Source organism: Tupaia chinensis, unplaced genomic scaffold (genome assembly GCF_000334495.1).
Source record: "Tupaia chinensis unplaced genomic scaffold, TupChi_1.0 Scaffold000252_1, whole genome shotgun sequence".
Classification (NCBI taxonomy): Eukaryota; Metazoa; Chordata; class Mammalia; order Scandentia; family Tupaiidae; genus Tupaia; species Tupaia belangeri.
The window spans coordinates 6,129,758-6,152,145 of NW_006159732.1; the positions used below are offsets into that span (position 1 = coordinate 6,129,758).

At 38.1% G+C, this 22,388-nt stretch overlaps 1 protein-coding gene across 3 annotated transcripts in view; it reads right to left on the bottom strand.

The window, feature by feature from the left end:
* Positions 1 to 8,233: 8,233 nt before the first annotated feature.
* The window catches only part of LOC102486577 (cysteine-rich secretory protein 3), a 28,804-nt gene continuing 14,649 nt past the window's right edge, over positions 8,234 to 22,388 (bottom strand). For all 3 annotated transcript variants that reach the window (XM_027772109.1, XM_027772110.1, XM_006149102.2), the window contains 6 exons: positions 21,427 to 21,534; positions 18,402 to 18,489; positions 15,476 to 15,621; positions 14,525 to 14,619; positions 11,860 to 11,948; positions 8,234 to 8,496 (listed from right to left, as the gene is read on the bottom strand). In XM_027772109.1, coding sequence (XP_027627910.1) covers positions 8,369 to 8,496; positions 11,860 to 11,948; positions 14,525 to 14,619; positions 15,476 to 15,621; positions 18,402 to 18,489; positions 21,427 to 21,534 — 654 coding nt within the window. In that variant the 3' untranslated portion in view covers positions 8,234 to 8,368. The remainder of the gene's footprint in view (positions 8,497 to 11,859; positions 11,949 to 14,524; positions 14,620 to 15,475; positions 15,622 to 18,401; positions 18,490 to 21,426; positions 21,535 to 22,388) is intronic.

Genomic DNA, 22,388 nt, shown 5'->3' on the forward strand with positions numbered 1-22,388 from the left:
GTGGCATGTGTCCGTCTGTTATTTTCTCAGGGCTGCTTGCTCATTACAAGCTAACTGCCGACCACAGAACTAGGGCAGGGGCTTTATATCTGGGTTAGAGGGGCTTTGTTTGGGCTTGTTTATTCATGGTTGCTTTCCCTTCATCTTGGTGGAGGGGTCACATGCTAGATGGGTCTGGTTATTTCTCTTTATTTTGGAGTAGGTAGAAGATCAGGAGATACTTTGTCTAAAAACTTTGGGCCATAAAAAGCCATTGTTTTATCTTCTTCATGGAATGTGGTAGGGCCTGGAGAAAAACCTTTGTTTTCAGTTATACTGCCTGGGTTAATCATGGAGCCACTGTTGCAAGCCATTTCTCTGAATAAGCAGCCAAGTCACTAAGTCCCATCTTAAAACTTAGCCATTTTTGTAATTCCATTTTGGGCCTATATCCTAACTATATTTTTAGGGTTTCTGTCTCCTACCTCATTTTCACTTTTCTACCAAATTCAAAGCAAGTTAATTCATCCAAGCACTACAAACTAAACTATAGACACATGACGTGGAGATGGGAGTTAGACCCCACTTACAGATAGATAGGATAAGGACCCAAAAGGAAGTCACTGGGTTTTTCTTTTTAATGAAGTCTCTGTGTTTTTCCTCTATGGGTCAGATTAATGTACAATATACACTCATTTTACATGTCTCTACAGAATTTATGGTTCTTTACTCTCAACAGGAGATATTGAGCACACAGACAGGGTGAAGACTCAATGCGGAGTCACAGCAACTAAGTTTTCACATTCGAAAGCTGGCTGCATTAAGACTCAAAGCAACCAAAGCTAAGAGCAGCAGCTTTATTTAGTAATTATATTCTGACAAGAAGTACAGAATGCTATGGTCTGCTGACTTCACAAAAAATAGAGTAGTATTCACTCAGACTACCATGTGACTATCCACTTCCTTATCAAAAAGCCAATTAACTTCTTGGACTACTGGATGAAACCCTCTTGCCTCCAGCTCCTCTTTGGCAGCCCATTCAGACCCCTGCCCATTGTATTAGAAGCTTATTCTCCTTCCCAAATAAACTCCACTTTATTTTTCCAATCTGTGTCCACACCACTAATTCTTCTTGAGCAAAGGATTGGAACCAGCATGAGTGTTGGGTCTGATTGACATAGGATGGGAGAGTGCTGAACTGCATTGTGTAAAATCCTTGGTCCTTTGGGTCCAGATCACTAAAATTAGAGACCTGTCCCTAGGAGCAAAGTAAAGCACCAACCACAATAAAAGTAGGTAGGAAAGAGAATTTAATAGAAAAGGCAGATTTTAGAAAAGAAGTACACCTAGAAGACTTTTGGGTGGGCACTAGGTAGCAACTGCTTTTGGAACTGGTTTAGGTGATATTTTTATTACTAGAGCTGATAATGAATATTTAACAATGGGAGGTCTGTCATGCTGTCTGTTTGAATTCTGAGACTTTTTCCTGTGTGCTTGCACTTGAGAAGCTCTCTCACAGGTGAAGAATTTGAGGAATTTGATACCTAACTGGGCATGCCCAGTGTGAGCCATGATGACAGGAGCATCCTTATTAGAATAAACTGCCCAATTAGTTTATTGCCCCAATGGGAATCAGGATGTTGATCAAAATGTCTGGTTGGGTCTTTTTGTATTTATGAGGGATGATAAGAGGGACATTTACAATGATCCCTATGTATCTTCCTCAAGTACCACAGAAGAAAAAAATGGGATTTGCCTTGCCTTCCCAGCACTAGGACCTGGGTAAGAAGAAGGCATTTTCACGGAGGGTCTGGTTGTAACTCCTGAGAAGTTGTGATTGGTGTGGCATGGGTCCTTCTGCTATTTTCTTTGGGCCTCCCACTCATTACTAGCTACCTGCTATCATATGATTAAGCCACTCCCCCTGTGTTGGTGTGATGAAAGAAAGTACAGCTTTATTGCAAAGCACAAATTAAGGAGAGTGGGCAGCTCATGCTGAAAAGATTTGGTTTCCCTGAGATGTTTCTCATGCCAGGTTCTGGAATGAAACAAGAGTCAGCCATGTGGGAGTCCAGGACCTTCACCACCACACCACCTGCCGATACCCCACATGCATCCTTAAGGTCAAAATTAGGGGCAGGGGGCCGAGGTATGTGTTCAGTTCAATGACTGGTTCAAGAGGGTATGGTTATTTCATGGACATTCTTGACTGGCAAGGCCTCAGATAATCACATTTCTGCTCAGGTTTCTGGAGTCTTTGTTCCTGAGGTCTTTGTGTTCACAGCCAGCAGTTTGCATCCTACAAAGCTTCTTAAGCTCTGAAGTTAAAACCTTATTTTCCTCTGGAAGTGAGATTTTTAAGTCTTGTGGCTCTCATTCGTGGCCAATGTTGCTTCATTGCCATAACCAAATTCTGAAGTCTTACCCCATATTTTGGACCATTACTGTATAAATGAATGACCTCAAGTTGGTCCAAGCCCTTTAGAAAAGACGTTTTACTTTTTAGTTTAGCTCTTATTAATTTTCAGTTTGGAATTTTTTAATTTTTTGAGAACATTTTGCTATAGGACATGTGCACTTGATGGAGAGACACAGAGAGAAAGTGAGAAATAACATCTTAGGGGATGGCCACACTACAATCCCTTCTCCTCTATTCTCTTGGGATTTGGGGCACACAGGCACACACACCTGGTGTGAGTTTTAAACCACCGGGACTGGGATTCAAACCGCAGTCAACTACATGGGAGTCCACTGGCATAACTATTACACCATCTGCTAGTCCCTTCAGTTTGGAGAATTTTTATTTTTTCTTCAACAGAAAGGGAAACTGAGGACCCACCCTTCTTAGGGAGTCCCTGGTCTACTTCAGCTTTACTGTAGAGTGTCAAATTATATCATATACTTTAGTGGGATAGATTAACCCAGATAACAACCAAGCTTATAATTTCCACATCTAACATCCAAGTTGTTAGGTCAGACTTATGATGGGCGGCAGTGTCAGAGGCGGCAAAGACGGAAAAACCAGAGTCAGGCTTGGGATTTAGCAAAGCCAATAAAATTTATTCTGCGAAAAGCTCTCGGGTGAGGTCCTGGGGTCTGAACAGAGGTGGAGGAGGGGCGCGGGGGGAAGGAGTCACACCCAAAGGATTACTGCTCATCTTCTTATGGGGGCACTTGTCCAATGAGCAGTTGCCATAGCATTATGGCATTTTGTCCTCGCCAATAGGAGATGGTGTTTCTGCTCAACTGGTGGCGACTGTGCCAGAAGGCGAAGAGTCTGTTGGTGGCCGTGCCAGATGCAGAAGGTGGCAGACAAGTTTCCGCCATGTTTCTCTTCCCTTCCCCAGACCCTACACAAGTGTCATGCTATGATAGGATTGCATTAAATACGTAGATTAATTTGGGTAGAATTGCCGTTTTGATTATATCAGTTCTTCCAATCCAGAAACATGGGATGTCCTTCCACTTTTTTGTGTCATTTTCAATTTCTTTTTTTAGCTTCTCATAGTTTTCCTTGTGGGGGTCTTTAACTTCTTTGGTTAGATTTATTCCTAGGTATCTTATACTTTTTGTGGCTATCATAAATGGAATTACTTTTTTCAGTTCTATTTCAGTCTGCCTGATTTTTATATATAGAAATACTATAGAATTCTGTACGTTGGTTTTGTATTCTGCAACTCTACTGTATTCACGTATTACTTACAGGAATTTTTTCATGGATACCACTGGGTCTTCTACGTATACAATCACCTCTTCTTTTCCTATTCGAATGGCTTTTATTTTATTCTCTTTTCTCATTGTGTTGGAGAGGATTTCCAGTAGTATATTGAAAAGAAGTGGAGATAGTGGGCATCCTTGTCTTGTACCAGTTTTTAGTGGAAAAACTTTCAGCTTTTCTCTATTCAGGATGATGTTTGCTATGGGTTTTTCATAGATAGCTTTTATTATTTTGAGAAATGACCCTTCTATGCCGATATTGCTGAGAGTCTTGATCATAAAGGGATGTTGTATCTTATCAAATGCTTTTTAATCTGTCAGGTATGGAACTCAAACCGCAGTTGACCATGTGGGAGTCCAACATCTTAACCACCACACCATCTGCTGGCTCCCTTTTAAGAATTTTTTTTAAGATTGGGAAACAAAGGACCAGCAGTTAGTGTAATGGCTATGTAGCTGAATTCCCATGTAGCCGACCACAGTTTGAATCCTCAAACCGGTGGCTTAAACTCACCCCGGCCATGTGTGTGTATGTGCCCAAGATCCCAAGAGGAGAATGGAGGAGAAGATTGCGTCATGGCCATCCCCCCTAGGGGGTGATTTCTCGCTTTCTGTCTCTTCATCTCTCTCTATCTTTCTGTCGAGCGTAAGCGCCCTATGGCAAAAATCCTCCAGAAAAAAACAAGGATTGGGAAACAAAAAGATGTCAGATGAACCCAAATCAAGACTGGCAGATGAACCCAAATCAAGGTGGATGGCTAATATTTTCCCCATAGAACACTTGTAAAATTGCCCTTGCTTAATGTGAGAAATGACCCAGAGTATTGTCTCAGGCAGACAGCAAGGGGTCCCAGACAATGGACTGCTGAAGAGGAACTAAGATGAAAGATTTTCATCTTGTTTGGGAAGGGCTTTGTCTGGGCTTCTTCTCAGAGGGGCTTATGCATGTGTTCCCCCCATGGTGGGGTCATATGTTAGATGGATTCAGTCATTCATCTCCTAATTTTGGAGTGGGTATGAAGGACAGGAGAGTCTATTTGTCTAAAAGCTTTAGGTTGTAAAAAAAATGACCTTTTTCCTGCAGTGTGGTAGGACCAGGAGAAAAGTGTTTGCTTTAGGTTAATCATTAAGTCACTGGTGTAAGCTGTTTCTTGTGCTGTTGCCGAGCTATTGTGACTCCATCTTAAAACAGCCATTTTTGTGATTCCATTTTAGGCCTATACCCTAACTATTGGGCCATCAAGAAAGTCATGATGCATTTTTGCATAGAAAAACAGAAAAATATGTCATGACTTTCCCAGTGACCTAATATATTTTTAGGGTTCCTCTCTCCTCCCTCACAAGGGTTTTTATTAGGCTTTTAACAAGAAGTAGAGGTTAATGATCATAAGAATTTTTATATTGTTTAGGCTCATGATATGGGTGTCCTTAGAGTCTAATTGTGGCCCTTTGCCACCAGCTATTTTTTTTATAGCATTTTCAGTGTATTTTGGGTCTGTTGGCTTATCTCATAGTTTTTATTGGGCCCAGGAACTTTAGATTTCAAAGTTAGGAGTTGTCTGGCTCTATGTCCCTATTTTTAATTGTTCATATGTATGACCTGTGAGGAGGTTATGGTTACTGGTTCCATCTGGAGTCCACTCACAGGGACAGGTCATAAGGAGAAAGAAACCAGATTTTCAAAGAAACTAAAAGTAGCTGGACTGGGTTTGCATGACATTCTTGTCATCTTTCTGTCATGCTCTCCTGGTGCCTTTCTCAACTAACTTTTACCTCACTACCTTAATTATAATAAAATCCCAATTATTTACCTTATCTCCAGGACACCATGTAACCAGGTTCCTGACTGTCTCTCTCCACTCTGTTTTAAAATTTATTTGCCTTGCTCACTGCTTTAGCTATTCTGGGTGTCTTGCTTTTCCTCAAATATACTGTTTGTTTTTACTTCTGTAATTTTGTACTCGCTATTCTTTTCCACTGAAACTCTTCTTCATTAAATCACACCATTGGTTATCCTCTCACTTCCATGTTGTTCCTGATCCAATGTCACACCTTAAAGAGGATTTACCTGACAATGCTATGTAAATTAACATCTATCTCTCCCAGCCTAACCCTCTTATTTCCTACCCTCTTGCTCACTTTAAGTTAATAGAGTTTATCACTCTCCGACATCATATTAAATATTCACTTACACAACAGTGTTCTTTCTCCCTCTCCTATTAGAGTGTGAACCCCACGTAGTTCAGCACCTGCTCTCTCCTGTTCATTGGTCTATTTCAAAATACCTAATTAGGTATCTGAAACATTATTGCCGTCAATAAATATTTGTGGAAAGCAGGTATGAATGATCATACATGAGATTATTACTATGAAAGAAAACACGAAGAACTAGGGGAGAGAATTAGGGGAGAATCTTTAGATTATTTATTCAGATGAATTTCTTAGATGAAATGACAATGTGAATAGCAACCCAACGAATAATAAAAAGGATGACTTTTCCAAACAGAACCAATAGAACACACAAATGCCCTGAGGTAAGAAAGAAGAGCTCAAGAGAATTGGTTCATCATAACTAGCATAGGAAGTGATAGAAGAGTACAATGAAATTAAACTGGAGAGGAAAGTATAAAAAAGACCAGTTGGCTTCTTGTAGATCCGTTTACAAGGTATGATTATGATCGCAGTACTTGAGAATGTCAGTAGTAAGGTTTTGCATGGAAACTAATTAGGAAGACAATTGCTTCTGTGATTAAGAGGTGCTACAAAATCAGAGTCTAGGAGGTGCATTGATGGCCCAGTACCACCCTAATTTTCCTTACCTCATTACAAATTATTAGTTATGTGTGACACTGGGTAAGGGTGTGTGTCTGATTTAACAATTCAGTCATTGGTATTAGCTGAAAGGTCTATTAATATTATAAAAACAAACATTTAGCAATAGATTATAGGAGTTGTAGGTTGAGAGAAAAGACCAAAAAAAGAATAGGCAAATAATCCAAAGAAAAAGTATAAAGATTCATGGAGCCAAAAAAGAAACAAACAAAAAATCTCTTTTTATTTTTGTAAAAATGCATTTTTAATTTTGAATTATTTTTAGATTAACAGAAAATTTGTTTCAATAGTATAGGGAATCCCCATATATTCTCATTCGGTTTCAGTTTTCTGATATTATGATCTTCTTACATTATCCTGGCACATTTGTCAAGACTAAAATCAATGTTGCTATTTAAAACGCTCCATAGTATATTTAGGTTTGACCAATTATTTCATTAATAGTCTTTTTCTGTTTCATGGTCTGATTCAAGATACCATATTACATTTAGTTCTTATACTCCCTAGACTCCCGTGATTGGTTACTATTTCTTAAAATTTCCTTCTTTTTCATGATTTTTATAGTTTAAAGAAGTACCTTAAGTAGCTCAGGAGTATTTTGTACAATATCCCTTAGTTTTTGTTTATCTGATGTTTTACCTCATTCTTAGAATGGGGTTAATCAGTTTTTATAAAGAACACCCAGAGGTAGAAGTACATTTATTCACATGCCTTACCACTGGTGATTTAGATGTTGATCAGCTGGTTAAAAGGCCATTTACTAGTTTTTTTCACCATAAATTTACTTTTCTTTCCCCTTTTTGTACTCTAGCCTTTAGAATTGAGTCACTAAATTCACTGTAGACTCAAAATCAAAAGGACTGAGTTCTACCATGTTGAGGAGATAGTATTTGTACATATTATTTTGCATTATTATTTTGATTTTATTATTATTATTATTATTTTGCTATAGGGTACTTGTGCTCACGGGAGAGTGACAGAGAGGAAGAGAAAGTGAGAAATGATCCCCTAGGAGAGATGGCTATGATGAAATCCCTTCTCTTTCATTCTCCTCTTGGGATTTTAGGGAAAAACACATACCTGTTGTGTTTTCCAGGATGTTGAGTTCAGAACTCAAATCAAGGAGTTAGCTATGTGGGATCCAGCACCTTAACTACTATGCCTGCTGGCCCCTTGAATTCTTTTTAAAGCAAGATTTGTCTAAGAGAGAAGAGGTTTAAAAAGAAACATGTAGTCAATTTTACTGTAAAAATTATGCAGATCAATAATCAAACATTTTAATTGATTTTGACAAAATGACAAGCCAGAGTTAATTTAGGAAGAACGGTTTCAACTTAATTGTAAGAATGAGAGCCAGATGAGAGGATGGAAAGGTAAATGGGAGAGGGGGAATTAAAGCCAGCATATGTGAACACTTAAAACACTTCTTTTGAGATGTTTAGGTGTATTGTGGCGCTAGAATAGATAGCAGTAACCAGAGATTCATGGGAAGATGGTACTACATTCTATTCTTTTTGTACTTTTCGTTCTAGAAACATGATTCTCATTTTCAACTCAGGGTGTTTGTGACTTGAGAATCCTCAATTTAATTTAATTCATTAAATTTAAATCACGAAAGTTATATACCCAACTCTAAAGTTTTTTCATAGACTATTTTACTTTTTAATCCTTACATGAATAAAATTTCTGTACAATAAAAAGGATATCCAGAAGAAAACAGATTTATTACTGTTTAAAAATGAAATTTTAGCTAAGATAATGTCTCTACTAATAGAATGTTGAATCTAAGTCGATGATGTGCTTCTTCACCATACAGCTCTCCTTTACATGTTTTGGGCATTCAATAAATTTTGTTAATACAGTTGCAGGAAGCTTTGCATTTGGTTTTGGTTAAGGAATGGCTACAGCCTACCATGTTCTTCAACTGTTCACAGTTACTAAGATTGTCTTCATACTCACAAGCATTGGCTGGAATAAAAACAAAGAAATTAGTCACTTCATAATAACTTTCCTGAATGGCAGCAACAGAAAGAGCAAATTCAATGTGAATGGGAGGAGGGGTAGGAAATTGAGCAAACAAGTTGACATCATTACACTGTGATGATCATTTCATATCTCGAGGGACAAATCAGGTCCCTTGGTTAAATTCACTGATCAATCTTTCACCTTTTAAATTTGAACTTTAAACCTCTTTCTAAGACAATTGACATACTATCCTCACTTGAAAACAAAGTGAAGTGAGTTTAAAAGAGTCTCTCTGTAACTGCACTATCCAACATGGTAGCCACTAGTCATGTGGTTGTTTAAATTTAAACTTTAATTAATAAAAATTAAATAAAATTTCAGGTCTTCAGCAATACATTCTAAATGTACATTCCAAATACTCAACAGCAAATGTGTCTAAGGATTTCTTTATAGGACAGTGAAAAATTGAACCTCTTCATCACTCCAGAAAGTTATATTGGACATGATTGCCATGGACTCTAATAGCATCTGCCTCTCTCTGAAGGATAAGCAATCATTATGACAACATGGAAGTGCAAAAAGTGAAATATGGAGGGAATGTCTCTAGGATTATTAGACATTTACTTTTTTTAGAAAGAGAGATTTTTACTATAGGGCACGTGCACTCACTGGAGAGACAGAAGGACAGAAAACAAGAAATTCTCCCCCAGGGGAATGGCCATGCTCAATCCCCTCTCTTACATTCTCCTCTTGGGATTTTGGGCATGCACACACAAATGCTCAGTGTGAATTGTAAGCTGTTTGGTCTGGGACTTGAACAGTGGTAGGCTATGTGGGAGTCCAGAGATGTAACCATTACACCATGTGCTGATCCCAGATTATTGGACATTTCTACTTGGATGTCTCTTAGTGACTGCAAACTCAACAGATCTCAAACTAAATTCATCATCCTACTTATAAGCTTGCCCTTTATTTCATATCCACTCACAACCCTCCATTCAATTCATCCAGTCTCAGAGAAATGGCACTCCCAACTCATAAATATATATTTTTTTGGGAGAAGTTTTTCGCTATAGGGCATGTGTGCTCGCCAGACAGAGAGAGAGAGAGACATAGAGACAGAAAGCGAGAAATCACCCCCCAGGGAGGATGGTCACACCGCAATCCCTTCTCCTCCATTCTCCTCTCAGGATCTTTGGCACACACGCACACGCGCCCTGTGTGAGTTTTAAGCCATCGGGTCCGGGATGCGAACCGCGGTCGACTACGTGGGAGTCCAGCGACATAGCCATTATGCTAACTGCTGGTTCCCAACTCATAAATATTTCAAACTGGAACTAGGAATCAACAGGAACGTAATTCTCCCCACTTTTTTATTAGCACTCAACATGCACAAATAAACAGAAACTATTTATTTTACTTTCATCTTATCTCTCATACCTATTTCTTTTCATTCATCTTGCCCTATTGAAATAAATTGGTTTTTGAGGCCCAAAACAAGTTTAACAAGTTTCTTAGCTAGCTTTCATCCAATTGTTTTTTCATATTCTACTGATAAGAGCTCTTTATAAATGACAATTTTGATCTTGTCACTTTTCTGTTTAATGTTTTTCAGTTAGGCCCAGCTGAAGTGGCACAGGCAGTAAAGGCACTGCTGCATGACGCTGGAGCCTTTGGGAAGGCCCTAGGTTTGTGTCCGCATGGCTGTCAGAACACTGGCAGGTAAGTTCATGGGAGCACCCATTACATTATCCTGGCTAACTGTAGAACAGGGAAGATCATCGCATGAGACTGTTTTGAGAATGTCTGTCTATCTCTCTCTCTCATGTACAACACATGAAGGAAATAAATAAGCTTTCCAAAAAGTAAAAATAGAAGAAATAAAAATCTTTCAATTGGCTGCTCATTACAGATAATAAGTTCAAAGCTCCTTAGCAAAATTAGTATTCTGTAAATATTTGGCCATTAGTTGAGTTTCAGCTTTGATATAATCAATATTGTGAGTTACATTGGGTCATCTGAAAAATCATGATTTTTGCATAGAAAAACATAGAAAAATATATTATGACTTGACTACCTTGTAGCTATACAATTCAGTCAGATAAATGTATTGAAAGGTAAGAATCTCAGTGAATGAGTCAACTATATTGTCCATAATACTTTTTTTAGAGGTTTTTGCTATACGGTGTGTGCGCTCTCCAGAAAGGCAGAGAGACAGAAAGTGAGAAATCACCCCCCGGGGGGGATGGCCATGCCCCGATCCCTTCTCATCCACTCTCCCCTAGGGATTTTGGGCACAAACACACACACATGCACCCGGCATGGGTTTAAGCCACTGGGTCCGGGACTTGAACTGCAGTCAACCACATGGGAGTCCAGCAACATAGCCACTATGTTAACTGCTGGTCCCTGTCCATAATAATTTTATAATATGTCTCAATTACAAAATACCAGCTCTTCATATTTCTATTTGTAACAACATTGGAAATGATATATCATATGCTATTTATGTTACTCCTTTTCTTTGCTAATATAGTTTTCCAGCTTCTATGAGATAACACATACAGATTTGATTTTGACTTCTTAAACTATACATAAAAGTAACTAGCAAACAGAAACACAAGTTATTAAGTTTGATGATTCTAACTGTGAAGAGCATGAGGAAGTCAGTCATAGAAATTCAGTAGGATATGAGGAATTATGGTATTTGGTGCACTTATCTGTACTGAGTTATATTCTATCATCTCACACCCTTAGATTTCTGTATTTGCTTTCTTTTTTAAAAACATCATGTCATCTTTAGCATAATAGCATTAACATTGGTGAAAAAAAAGTTCTCTTTCATTACTGTGAATTATTTCCAAAGAAACATTTTCAAATACAACAATATGTAATGGACTCAACATAGTCACATATAATTGATGGTAAGTATTACTTTAGCTTACATAGGATAATACGCTTTTTTTTTTTTACAAAGCCTACATAGACATTAAAGAATATATAATTTTTACTTAAAAACAATGTGTTAGGGTCCAGACAGCCATGTAGTAATACAACACTGTGAGACTGAGTCACATGGGGAGGTTCCCAGTTCATGGCTGGAGACCTCCCTGAACATGCCAGGCACATGTGTGCCACAATCTGGGACTAGGATGGGCTGTGGCCTGAAGACCCTGTTGTGGGTACCTGCTTCTCTGTCTCTGTGTCTTTTCCTCATGAAAAAAGAAATAAATGAACTTTTAAAAACATTCTTAAATATAGTTTTTGGCCTTTTATATTAAGGCACTGCTTAAGTTGGTTATATGAGAATGTGTGCTAATTCATAAAAAGAAATGTCAAGTCACTTATTAGACATTTCAAACTTACTGCATAGTCCATCGTCACAGTGGTCAGGACAACTGTCACAAGGTTCTCCTTGCTTGTAAGGGGTCTTCATCTTAGTCACTAAATTGCCACTGAAATTTGACATACAAAGTAAAATATTTTTATTTTTCTGTTTAGTACATGCTCCATACATCAGTCACCACATAGGCCTAGATATATATTAAATGTTTTAAGTTATGTCAAATAACTGAAAAACTAACATTCCCAAAGTGTATTCAGGTAACAAAGTAAATAAGATAATAATTCACACATTCACTCACTTCAACGATCCCAATCTCAGAATCTGAACAAGTAAAATTTGATAACATTTGCAGAGCATATTTCAAAATGGCAACACACTATATCCACTAGTAGACTTGGTCAAATGGCCAAGGCATTGCACCCAAGGTGCTGGCTAGAATAAAACATCTCTTAGAGAGAAAGAAGATGATCTTGGGGGACAAAAAATTACACTATGGAAAATGATATTTACCATTCAAAAGTGAACAGACACAATAATATGAATTACAGCAAGTAAAGCTTCAGTGTAATGTTTGACCTTGGTGTAGTTTTGAAAGGGGTTGTGTTCAGGAAGGCTTGGGAATGTCTGGAGATGGTGTGTGTGTGTGTGCGTGTGTGTATGAGGGCTTTAGGTTTACTAAAAATGTTAGTTAAAATAAAAAGTTTCATTAACACTAATCTTCAGGGCACATAGGTCTTACAGTGACTAACCTGTACCTCACTAACAATTTATCATCCTGTTAGTCATTATCATTTGAAAACACAAGGGAGTGAGTCTCAATTGCACCAAGTGAGGCAAGCTCCAAGACAATGTTGTTGAACCGTGGTCTTCCCACTTAGAATATGACTTTATGCATGTGAGCAGTTTAAAAAGCAGCAAAACGGATAGAAAAGTACCGTAGAAGTTCCCTCTCTCTAGCTTTCTTTGTTTTCACTCCTACTCTGACTTCAGACTTCAGGTCCCAGATGCCCTCCTCTCATGACTAGGAATTTGAATACATTCTCCAAAGACCTTTCAATTCTCTCTACTAAACACCAATAAGTCCTTGCTGAAAATGGCTTTAGTGGTCATAGGCTCCCCAGAGAGAACCAGAAAGAGAGAGACAGAGGAAGAGAGGGAGAAAGCATCCCGCTATCGAGTGTGGTCACATTGCAATTCCTTGTCTTCCAATCTCTTCGCCTTGTAGGGATTTAGGCATGCATGCACACATGTCTGGCATGTTTTTCAAGCCTGCAGAGCTAGCCTGACAGGACTTGGTCAGCCATGTGGAGTTTAGCTCCTTTAACCACCAGGCTACAGGGTTGGCCCCAAGGTCATTCTTAAACTGGAACACTACATCACCAAGGTTGTCTAGAGCTTCAAAATAATTGTATAGAAAGCTTGGTTTGGGAGGAATCCCTCCCTTCAGTGCTGAATAATTTTAAATATTTAGAAGAAATCAGGCAGCCAGAGTATGGAGGTTTAGTAACTAGATCCCACATGGTAAACTGCTTGGTCTGAATCCTGGACCCAATGGTTTTGTGTGTGTGTGTGTGTGTGTGTGTGTGTGTGTGTGTGTGTATGCATGCTCAGAATCTCTACAGGAGGGAGAGATGGAGGAGACGGGATTGCAGCATGATCATTTCCCATGGTGCAGGAGTGATCTCTCTCTCTCTCTCTGAAATGCACATATCCTGTGACAAAAACAGAAAGAAAAGAAATTAAAACCAACAAACTTACTGTAAATATATCTTCAATATAGCTATAGCTCAATCATATTGTTTGAAACAAATTGGGATTTTTTTTTTTTTTTTAGAGAGAGAGATTTTAGCTATAGGGTGTGCACTTTCCAGAGAGAGAAAGAAAGAGAGACAAGGGTGAGAGATCATCCTGCAATCCCTCTTCTCCATTCTCCTCTTGGAATCCTGGGCATGCATGTACATGTGTCCTGCATGAGTCCCAAGCCACCAGGTCTGGGGCTTGAACTGTGGTCGACCATGTTAGACTCCAGCAATGTAACCATTACACTATCTGGTCCCGAAATAAATTAGGATTCTAATGGATGATTACTTTAGAGATTTTTGATGGTGAAGTATGAGAAGTAATGACTTAAGATGTCATCTTTTCTGCATATTTGAAATATATCAAGGATCTCTTGAAAAGCTTTTGAAGCTGAAGATTTTTATCATTAATTAATGGTTATAGTGTGGCAATTTTAGTTAAGCAGGAGTAGGTACATTTGAGCAGAAAGACCTGGAATCACTAAAATACGTCATTTTCCATTTGCTCCCTCACCTTCATCCATGGCCTGACAAGCTTTCTTTTTAGTGTGAACTCACCAAGAACCGATGGTACAAATTTAGAGAACCATACCTTCTCTGCACTCATAGCGTAGCCCTGAATCTATAGGAAGGCAACTGAGAGCACAGAGAAATCATTTCAGCACGGGGAAAGTGAGTTTCAGAGCAGTTTTACTTGGAACTGTAAAACTGTAAAACTGTCTTTCTGAGAAGTTAGTTGAATGTGTTTTGACTTTAGAAAATCTTTCTAAAGATTTCTCTCTTCTCTTCTGAAATATGCTTTTAGCCTGTGTCTTATTATGTAATCATTAAAAAATATTACATTGTAGTAGGAATTATGATCGTAAAGTCTAAAGTGTATACTTACGCAGGACAATACTGGCAAACGTAGAAGAATCGTAGCTTTTCATTAGGACAATAGGCACAAGCACATCCAACCTTGAAAGAAGTGCTCCAAACAACCTACATACCCATATAAGTGCAGATATGGGAGCAGGTTAGAGGATAAAGAAATATCAAAAACAATCATTAGGAAACATACACAATTGAAAAGATTACTGATGTACTTTGTTTCCATATGCCTTATGAATATATTTAGTTAAATTATTGTATCAAACTAAAATAAGCTTGAAAAATATATTTCCATGTACATTCACTGCTTTATTCATTTAGAAGAGTTTTCGAGAGAAAAATGAAAAATTATTCTAAAAAAAACTATGCATGAGTTTCCAAATTGTTTTGCACCAAGAGAAACTTTAGTTTCATTTTATCCACAAGCTTTCTGAAATCTCTTTATATATTGTTAGAAAAATACACAGTATGGGGACCAGCAGTTAGCGTAATGGCTATGTAGCTGGATTCCCACGTAGTTGGCCACGGTTTGAGTCCTAGATCCAGTGGCTTAAACTCACGCCGGGCACGTGTGCGTGCATGCCCAAGATTCAAGAGAAGAATGGAGGAGAAGGGATTGCAGTATGGCCATCTCCCCTGTGGGGAGGTGATTTTTTGCTTTCTGTCTCTCTGTCTCTCTTTCTGGAGAGCACACGTGCCCTATAGCAAAAAACCTCTTAAAAAGAAAAAGGAAACACACACACACACACACACACACACACACAGTATGTTTCCCTACCAAGAACCTATGGGCTATCAAAAATGAGAGCTCATAGTTTAAATGCCCACCAAATGTCAAAGCCATTCTCTATTCACAGTAGTTCACATTAGCTCTTTCTTCTAATTTAAGTTTGGAATCAGTTGTAATGTGGACAAGCTTTCCTTTTACGATACCCACAGCATTTTTTTTCCCATTTCTTTTTCTTACCTGAGTATAATGTCCAACCACTGCCTTGGGTGTCTTTGGCCCTGAATTATATTCAAAGTTTTGGCTCTCTTTATACCAGCTATCGATTGCGTGTGACCATGAAACAGGGTGACTTGACAGAAAGAGATTCTCACCACATTTCACGTCTAAGAAAGAACACACCATTTATAAGGAAAGCGATAAAGCATGCAATGGCAAAATACATGTGCATGTGCCTGTACACACACACACACACACACACACACAGTCCTTGCTCACCAAATATAGTGCCAATAGTTACTAACTGCTGACTAATACATGAGGAGGATGCCTCACACCCTTAACAATTAGAAGCTGAATAGAAGTCTGATGGGACCAAATCATCTCAACATGCGACACTGTGTAGATGGAGAAGTCCTCTTTAACATGTGCTTTCTGCAAACTCATTCATTTACATGTTACATTCCTCACATGTGTGTGCTGCACATGTTGTCAGCTTCGTGCTATCGGCTGCTAAAGGCAGTCTAATTCTTGTCATTTCTCTTCTGCTCCAGCCAATACTCATCAGAAATTTTTGTTGTTGTTGTTGACGTTTTTACTATAGGGCACACGCACTCACCAGAAAGACAGAGAGACAGAGAGACAGAAAGCGAGAAATCACCCCCCAGGGGGGATGGCCACGCCGCAATTCTCTCTCCTCCATTCTCCTCTCGGGATTTTTGGCACACATGCACACGCACCCTGCGTGAGTTTAATCTGGGTCTTGGAGTCGAACCGTGGTGGGCTACATGGGAGTCCAGCAACATAGCCACTATGCCAACTGCTGGTCCCCCAGAAAATATATATAAGTTTCTGGATATATGTTTAGGGTTATCATTTTGTATGAACTTTGATAAAAGTCTTATAGACAGTCTTTAAGAGCCCCAAACATGAAGCAAATGATACCAAAAGGTGCAGTGTTTTAAAAATGTATGGGTCTCTCCTTAGCAAATCAGAGTATCACAGGCCAGATTCTTCTTCAAAGGAGGAAAAAAGTATTTGTAGCTGAGAAACAGCTCAATTTTTTCCAAGTCTTGTAATTAATATTTATATTTGATTAGCTTCAAATTTAAGGCTAAATGGTGTTTAAAGAGAGTATAAACTTCTTTTGCATAACTCCTTTAAAAGGGAAAGAAAGAAGCTAAGATTTTTAACAGCACACTGGGATTTTTAGGATTATTTCTTTCAATTTTCTAGTGAATATAGCCACCCCTTCACATAATTTTATTGTAATAATTGTAGTATCAAAAATCCAAATAATAATGGCAATCCTAACTTAAAAACAGGCCAGTTATGTTACTTTCAATGTTAGTTTCAACAATTCACTAAATATTTTATCTAATAGTTCACTTATATATTTTATCTCATTATGCTTATTTCCTTGATCAAATAATATCTTGTTGATTATTTCTTTAATAATATATGAGGAGTTCAAAAAGTCTATGGAAAAATGAAATTAAACTGAGTTTATTTTGGCTTTAAATGTTTTGAAATCATGTATAGTTTTTTCATAATGTGCATTTTTTATGAACTTTTTGAGAATCCCTTAGATAGTATACATTTGCACTGCCCAAAACATACAAAAGATTTCACTTAACTATTATCAAAAATTAAAAAGAAAATAGTAAAAGTAAATTCTAATTTAATTTTTTTAGTAAAATCCAGAAACAATTTGATAAAATTCATCATATTTTGCAATATAAAAATGAATTCTTTTTCATTTTCTGATTTCTTTTTTACCTTTAAATTGTTGTACATCTCTATAGCATACAATGTGGTTTTTTAAAGTATGCATGTAGTATGTGACAATCAAATAAAGGATATTATTGTAGTCACCATTTCCAAGGAGAACTTGGGGCCAGCAGATGGAGTGATGATGAAAGTGTTGTACTCCAATATGGCTGACTGCGGCTCGAGTATTGGATTTGGTGGCTTCTTTCTCATTTTCCCCCCACTCTCTCTGTCCCTCTCTGGTCAAATTAAAAATAAATAAATATGTGGCCAGCAGGTGGAGTGGGGGTTAAGGTGACCATGGTTTAAATACTGGACCTGGAGGCTTGCTTTCTCACTTTCTTTCTCTCTGGGGAGCATGCATGCCCTATAGCAAATTGAAAAGTAATAATAATAACAAATAACATTAAATAAACAATTCTTTAAAAAATAAATATAATAAAATAAAGATTTTTTTTTAAATGAGAACTTCACATTCTTATGTCTATTAAGTATTTTTTCTGTGAGACCCTCCCATGTACCCTCTAATATCCACTCCCTTTCCATACAGTCTCTGGTATCTACTCTTGTCTTTCCTACTACTACATCTTTGGATCTTTCCATTTCCGCCATAGAGTACAGACTTCCAGTATATATTGAGCAGGGATATACTGTGGTTGTCTTCCGCAGTCTAGTTTACTTAACATTAAATCTTCTATAAACTGAGGCACATGTACACTTTGGGCTATGAATCATAAGGAACAAGAAGACCCTGTTATTAGATATAAAATTAATGTATGTAAAAGATTTAATACTAAGCAAAATAAGGCAGACTATGAAAGAATTGTTTTCAAAACACAAATAGACTGTACAATATTGTGCAAATGTTACAAGATTAAAAGTCAGAAATTCTATTTTTACTTTTCTATATATCACACTAATTATGCTATTTTTCTCTAGATAGTTCATTTTCTAATATTTTAAATAGGAAAGCAGATGATCCAATGACCTCTTTTTCACATGAGTGGGTCAAGAGGAATAGATGTAATGCTTTGTGAAAGTTTTTGTAAAATGTAAAGCACTCAATAAGCACAAGGTAGTGTTTCTCAGAACCGTCTCTACATACAGATATATTTTAACCTGAAATGTGCAACATTATAAGAAACATTTATTTACAAATATTTCTTAATGTACATACCTGTTTTTCGTTGCTCTGGTTTACTGTGTTTTAAGATACACTGGTCTGCCCACTTCTGAGCATTTGCGGCTGCGAAACTATCCCATTGCTAAAGCAAGGAGAGAACAATAAAAGATATCTCCTTAGTGCCTCAAACACAAGGAGCATATGCTTTATAATCATTTTCATGGGTTGATTCGTATTATTAGAAAACTTCTATATAGGTTCCTTCTGGTTATTACCATACAGATACATATTTTTGGTGCTGCTTTATTTGATCTACAATGATCTACCCTAAGTAATTGAAATATCTAAGATATTTAATGGTCTAATTCTTTTCGATAGCAGGGTAGAGACATCTAAAGATTTTTTAGTAATGCTGGACTCTAAACAATGATAAACAGGGCCAGCAGGTGACATGGTGGTTAAGGTGCTGGAACCCACATGACCTACCCCACCATTTGAGTTCTGGACCCTGTGGATTGCAACTCATGCTGGGTGCATATGCGTTTGTGCCCAAAATTCCAAGAGGAGACTGGAGCAGAAGGGACTGCAGTATGGCCATCCCCCATGGGGCACATGATTTCTCACTTTCCCTGTCTTGTCTCTATGTCTCTCTGTCTCTCTCTGGCAAGTGCACATTCCCTATGGCAAACAATCTTTAAAAAAACATGTGGAGGTATTACGATAAATTTTCCAATAGTAGTGAGCTGGCTTACTTTATTCCAGTTCCCTTTTCTTTCTTACTGACTACATTTGAGAGATACTGGGCCCAGAAAGTAGATCAATATTTATTCTGAATGGCAGTGATCCAAAAGGAAAAGGTCCTCTTGATCTTAGAGGCTAGTGAGTAGAAAAACCTAAGGACCCTCCAAATTGTTTCTTTTCCTCTTCTAAATTTTGTTGAGGGCCCATGTGTGAGAAAGAGAGAGAAAGAAAGAGAAAAATCATCCCTCATGGAGCATGGTCACACAGTAGTCCCTTCTCCCAGGAGTTTCTTACTCATTAAAGACTCTGGGAATGGACACGCGTGTCCATGTGCCCTGTCTTCCAAGCCACTGGCAAGACTCTGGGCATGGACACATGTGTCCATGTGCCCTGTCTTCCAAGCCACTGGGCCAGTACGCAGACTGCACCATGTGGGATCTCACTGCCTTAACCACCAAGACAGAGGCCGGCCCCCACAATTAGGTTTTTTTTTTTTTTTTTTTTGAGAGGTTTTCCCTATAGGGCACGTGCACTCGCCAGACAGACACAGAGAGAGACATAGAGACAGAAAGCAAGAAATCACCCTCCAGGGGGGATGGTCATGCCACAACCCCTTCTCCTCCATTCTCCTCTCGGGATCTTGGGCACGCAAACACACATGCCCGTCGTGAGTTCTAAGCCACCGGGTCCAGGACACAAACCGCGGTCAACTACGTGGAAGTCCAACGACATAGCCATTACGCTAACTGCTGGTTCCCCCCACAATTAGTTTTAATTCTGCCTCTCTAACATAAATAGACCTATGAACATGAAGAGTAAGTCAATCATTATAAAAGGGTGTTAAATACTGCCCCGCCCATAACACAAGGCAAATGAAATAGCAAAACAGAAGTGGTACTTCCTAAGTCATAAAGTGATCAAGAGATATTAATCTCCAGCTGTCTGCTCAGACCACAGCAGGCTCGAGCCGTTTTCTTCTTCTTTTTTTAATGGCTTGAAAATTTTTATTTAACTTCAGTGAATATTGGAAATAGAAAAATGAATTCTGTAGAATTTCACGAATAACTTTTCCGATTTCCACTAACAAACATTATCACTCAATGGCTAAGCAATTATAATGCTCTGAACATTCACCATAATAAATGTGAGGAAATAGAAAACAAGCAAAGAGAGATATTAAATATAACTTACAACAGCATTATTACAACATATTTTCTTTAAAAGTCCAACATGAATTTTATCACTTCAAAAGATATACAACATTTCTGTTTGTTTTTTTTTTCAAATTTAACCTTAGACATCTTTTAATATCTTGAAAAATTTTAGGCAATCTAAAAAGCACTTACCGACATTGATAAGCTACATAATGGAATACTATCCACTCCAGTATATATTTTTGTTTTAGGAGGTGACTGTAAACACTCATTAATATACAACATTCATAGACTGTACTGACCTTCCCTCTGAATTGTAGCATGACTGTAATTGTGCTTTACTACAATTAGGAAAAGCTGCAGGGGTCCAGGGAGTGGTAGAATGGGCATTGCACAAGAGTACTAGATTCTGATGACCTATCTACCTCAAGTCAATCTGAGGCAAAGCTTCCCTTGATGTAATGCTTGTACCCTGGGTCACTAGATTTACAAACAGTCTAGACAACAGAGAAAAATAGACTCTCGTTAGAGTTGTCTCCATCTTTCCTTTGCTCACATGAAAGCAGGGATCCAGCTAGTGTAGTGCACTATTTAGCTTATTTTTGGTATGCTATTATTATACCAATAGTACATCTGATATTTAGAAAGACAAAAATAGGGTGTAGTTGGAATTTAAAGTGACAGTGAGCACACTTAATCATGGAGTATGATATTTGAGGAAACCTTATGTAAACAGAAAATGACTGCTTAATCAGTCAACCAGAGCAAGCTTTTAAAACTCAGCTACTTTTTTACCTTTGTTTTTCGATTGGCAGTTTGTGACTATCCAGAGGTCTTACAGGTTACAAAGTGTCAAAACCTATTTTGAAAGAGCAGTGTCCTGACCAACACACAAAACAACACGGGGGTGTGTTACACTAACCTCCAGCTCCAGTCAACACCAGTGCCCCACCACGCATCTCTACTCTTCTAACCTAATTAGCACAACCGAGAAGGCCTGGGTGACTTCCCACCAGAAGAGCTACGTAAGCTACAGAATTCATTGATCACTGTTGCAGAGAGAGAAGTCAACACAAAATTCATGCACCAGGGTGTTTACATGGATAAATGAAAAAAAAAAATTCTAACACATATATCTACATAAAGTTAAATAAAACAAACGTCTTTATGCCACTACTCCTTACCATCTTTAGCATGTTACTGGCGCTTGGAGACACTGCTTTCCTCAGTTCGTTGTGTTTATTTATAATCTCTTCTTGAACTTCAGGTAGTTCGGTTGATAAGGCAGCATCCTAAAGAGAAATACAATTAGAATTATTTTTAGTATATTTGAAAATTACATGTAATACTAAGTAAGTTACTTAGTATTATAAAATTATATGCAATTTGGTATTAAGTAAATAGTATAGTTAATAGTATATAATATATTTATAGTATATAGTATATACTAACAGTATTAAGTAATTATGTAATTTAGTGCCAAGTAATTATTTAGTATTATGAAATGATATGTAATACTAAGTAAATTAGTTCAAGGAAACAGAGATCATTTCTAAAAGTGTTTGGTTCAGATCTGGCACCTGGTTCAGTGGTTAAGAGCGCTGAGCTTACATAGCTGACCACAATTGGAAATTTAGTCCCCACAGCTTGAAAAACATGCTAGACACATGCCCATGAGGGGCCGAAATCCTGATAGGATAGAGAAATGGAAGAAAAAAGACCACAGTGTGACCCTGACCCATTAGGAATTCTGTCTCCCTCGCTGTCCCTTTCTCTTCGGTGAGGGCACCGTTCCTCTGACATCCACAAATACAGCACTTGGTTTAAGCCAGTGTTAGTCCTGAAGCACAGCCAATATATCTGAGCCAAAGCAGTGACTTTTACACAGAAAAGTAGTAGATGGACGTTTGGGAGTCAGGCTGTAAATCATGGCACGGCAGATTCAAAACTCCTCTGAGGCCACAAATGCCAATTTCTGATTTTCAGAGAGGTCGTCACGTGGCTTTTCTAGCTGTATACGTGACCACATGGTATGATAACACAGGTGCATGATAGGAGTCATTAACACACTCACGCACACAGAGGCTGCAGCAAGGATGTGGTAAGGGTGGGGCATGTGATTGATTCTAGGCTTTAGGGGGAACTT